A 4,098-nucleotide genomic window follows, 5' to 3' on the forward strand; every position below is an offset into this window, starting at 1 on the left:
AAAAAAAAAAAAAAAAAAAAGCACAAAGTCAGTGCTGCCATGCTGCAGATGGAATAGAAAGGTTACAAACAGGTAGGATTTGGAATTACCCTCACAACAGGGACATGATGGGACAAGGCTACAACATTTTTTGGTGGTGTTTTAGGGGCTAACACTCCAAAGGTGGGATGAGGATGGAGGGGAGACTAAACCAAGCCCTGCTGCACTGGAATCACTGATGAGATTCACYCTACAAGGAGGCTGCTGCTTCTCCTTCCCACCTGACATCCCCAGGGAAAACCCATTGGCTTGTTCTTCAMATGTGGCAGAGCATAACGAACATGGAACCAGCCACCCTACACCTCTGTCTTTCCAAATCCAAATCTCCAAACCCCTGCTCTGCTCCTGGGATGCCGGGGCATCGGCATTTCCAGCACTGCACTGCTCCAGCTCTTGTGGCCAGGCAGAAAACAGCCCAAATAGCAGCTTTTTCTGGTACTTCCTTCCRCCATCCACTGGGAGGAACTCTGAATCTATGGTTTATTCTCCAGAGACTCGTTTGAGAGCAGCTGCAAAGATGTTAATCTTTGTGCAGGTGATCCCCGGRTAAACATGGCAATACATGACTCTGGTTTATCTCAAACTGCTGAAACAYGCTACACACCATTTACAGCAGAGCCCCTCCAGAGATACCTGGCCCGGCACATCTGCACGGGCAAATGCAGCAGATGGAGGGGGACTAATTAGCCAGGGCAGGTTCAGAGTCAGTGACTTTCCACGAGTGTGGCTGGCCAAGAAAGTAAAGCCAGCCCTGAGTTACAGAGATGTGTGAGTGTGGTGGGAACAAGAGCCAGCTACACCCAAATTTGTGGTGGGGAGGTGTTTCTGGTCCTGTTCTCTGCAGGTGCCTGGGTGCTTTGGTTGTCACCATGGGAAGAAACAACCCAGAAAGGATGGGTGGCTGCTGCAGAGCTGGGACCAAGCCCCGCTCTTGGGGTGGCAGAACCACAGGCAGCCCTGTGGTGGGACCAAAGGAAAGGACTGCAAGAACCTGAGGGGTTTGGCTGGTTGGGTGGGGCCTCAAAGGCTGTGAAAGTGCAAGACMGGACAGTTAACTGCACCCACATTTCACAGGCCTCACTCGCCAAAATACAATGTTTCAGTTTCATGTATGAAARAAAAAGAAGCAAARAGAAGCGTTCACCCAGCTGTGTCAGCAGCTTCTGCTCACTAGCTGGGGTTCACACCAGGCCCTGCAGTCACTCTGATCATATCTCTGCACTGTGTGTTGCATTTGCACAATAACCTTGACTCAATCTCCTAAAACACGAGCTCTTTATCAGAAGGCAAGTTAACCACCACCATCATCTATCGGCCGAGCCACTGCACTTTGGCATTTGCTTCTCTCTCCCTGCACCCCTCCTCCGAAATTGTTTTCCCATTCCTGACCCTTTTCCAATTGAGCCAGAGAATATAAAAAGTTCATTGTTTTGTCACAAAACCTGGGAAGACAAGCAAGAATGAGACTCTTTATTATTACAAGACTTCTAAAGCCTTTTCAGTCCGCTGCGTGTTTGTGTATGTCTGCTAAGTGGACCTTAACTGCTATATACAGTGGGTGTTCAGTATAATTTACTAGGTTGGACTATTCCTCCCCCACAAAGATGTTCCTCTATTGTACTTTTTATTTTTCCCTTCGCGTGGCAGATGAAGGGCTTTACAACACTGCCTTCTGTGTGTTTGCCTAAAAGCTCTCAAAACTTRTATTGCTGGGAAAACAAAATAGCTTTTATCTGTACTAGCAAAGCGGAGGCAATGTCAAACGTGTCATGTTCTTTGGCAAGGTACCCAATTTACGTAGGAAACAAGTTCTGAAATGGTAATTAYGCTACTGGTTAATCATTTTTAAGAACAGCATTACGGGCCTTCGGTGTCTGATTAGGTTTTGCCTATGGAACAGCTTGACAGGGAATTGAGGGCTGGTGGGGTGGTCCTGCAGCAGCGGCTTGGAGGYACCCACATGCCCCTGCACACCCTGGCCCTCGGGTTTCTATTCCTGGAAATCTGCACTTCAGCAAAAATATTACAAAGGAATGATAAATAGTGGAAGGAAAGGGCTGAGGAAGACCACAGTGAGAAGGCTGGGTGATTATAAATCGGTGTAATGACAGGTAGCTGGCATCACAGCCACTTCTACCCATAAGGGTGTGCTCCAAGGGGGTCTGTGCATGGTGAAGACCCACCACTACCCTACAAAAAAACCATACAGAGGTGTGGCTGATGCTGGCAAAGTCACAGATACTCACGGGTGAAGCTGGATGTTAAGGCAGAGCTGGGCTTGGGCTCTCCACGGGAATTCTCCTCATCAGTGTCCCAGCCCGAGGATGACGAGGAGGACAGTGGGGAGCAGGAGGAGGAGGAGCAGTAGGTGCTGTCATCCCCCAGCTCTTCATACTTCCTTTTCAATACTCCGCTCATGGTGATGCCGTATTTGTCATATAACTGGAAAACAAAGGAGAAAAGCAAAGTGAAACACTGGCAGTTTCTGATGGCAGCTGTAACCCCCAGCAAGGCTTTSCCATCAGATCCCCTTGGCCATGCAGATGTGATTCCCAAAAAGTGTTCCCCTTAAAATACCTCTTCTTACTGTGCTCGCTCTGCACACCTGTGAATTTCTCTCTCCTTTTACAACACAGCAGAAAGAAACCTGACTACCCCAGACAACAAACTGCCCAGAAACCAATCCAATCAACGCAAATGTTATCAAACAGTAAGTGTTACATTTTGCTTACTAATTCTTTTATGCTCACTCCTCACCCAGATCGCTTTCTATGCAGTTACAGCTTTAACGTCTTGCTAATTACAAAAATAAGCCAGTTTGCAGAAAACAATCTGTTGGCATGATTTACTCACTACAGCCCCCCCGGGGAAACAGACTTATTAAATGAAGCACTGAAATACAAATATATCAACTGTGAAGAACAGCCCTTCTCCTCACGGTGCCTTTCATAGTCAGTCCCCCATTCAATAAGCTATTCTTGTTTAGGCTGGGTTATGTATCAAGCATAGTAGCAATTAAAAACAACGCAGCTAATTAAAAACAAAGGAGCTCTGTACTTGCCTAGATTCCCAAATTTCCTGCATGCTTTGCCCCTGCTCATCTTAAAGGAAAAAAAAAACAACAACAAAAGAAAACCCACAAATAACTGTGCTGCATCTTTTAAACTTTGCTTTTATAAAGTTTGTGCAAATTTGGGAGACAAAAAAAAAAAAAAAACCCAAAACACAAAAGCTGCAGGCTTTGCCTACAGTAGGTTTGGACAATGCTCTCAGGCACAGGGTGGGACTCCTGGGATGGTCCTGTGCAGGGCCAGGGGTTGGGACTTGATAACCTTTGTGACTCCCTTCAGCTCAGGATATTCTGTGATTCTAATGAGTTCRAGCACCCACCTACACTTGGGATGCTCCTGCACTGATGATGGAYCATTCCAGCTTTCAGACTCTGGCTGCACTGCCCCAGCTGCCGCTGGCCCTGCAGGAGCCACTGCTGGGTTATTTCAGAGCCAGTGATSCATTCCCAGAGCTGAGAGCCAGGCTGCTCCCAGAAGGGTGACTTGCTCTGACCCCATCCCACCAGGCTAAAAGGCACAATCACAGTGGGAGAGATGCAGCCCCAACCCAGAAACTCCTTCCAGCAAGGAGGGGAGAGCCCCAGCCACCCCATAATACACAAAAGCTATAGCATCCCTAGAATTTGGCTAATGCTGGTACAGCAGACAGCCCTGGGATGGTGACAGGGCAGAGACAGGGGCACCAGACATCCTGGTCCTCATCCCCTCCCACCACACGAAACTTCTCCACCAGCCAAATTCATTCTTTGCAACCCAAACACTTTCTCATTCCACTTTGCATGTCTGAAGKTAAGTCTCTGAAAAAGAAAAATAAAAGCAAAACTAAACCTGCCCTTCCGASAGCCCTGAGGAGGCAGCAGAGAYGCCACAGCAGTTTCAGAYGCTCCCCACGATGGGATTTGCAGTGTCCCTACAGCACCGGGCAGTATCACATTGCAGGATGGGAGCACGCACAGTTCCTTCCAAGCCCTGCACCAACCCTCCCTAA

General features: G+C 48.0%; 1 protein-coding gene across 1 annotated transcript in view; it reads right to left on the minus strand.

The window, feature by feature from the left end:
* Positions 1–3,114, minus strand: part of CSRNP1 (cysteine and serine rich nuclear protein 1) — a 6,812-nt gene extending 3,698 nt beyond the window's left edge. Inside the window, exon 1 of the mRNA XM_057365417.1 lies at positions 2,286–3,114. Coding sequence (XP_057221400.1) covers positions 2,286–2,457 — 172 coding nt within the window. The 5' untranslated portion in view covers positions 2,458–3,114. The remainder of the gene's footprint in view (positions 1–2,285) is intronic.
* Positions 3,115–4,098: the final 984 nt, after the last annotated feature.

This window comes from Malurus melanocephalus, unplaced genomic scaffold, assembly GCF_030028575.1.
Source record: "Malurus melanocephalus ecotype Western Australia unplaced genomic scaffold, MMel_1.1 scaffold_52, whole genome shotgun sequence".
NCBI lineage: Eukaryota > Metazoa > Chordata > Aves > Passeriformes > Maluridae > Malurus > Malurus melanocephalus.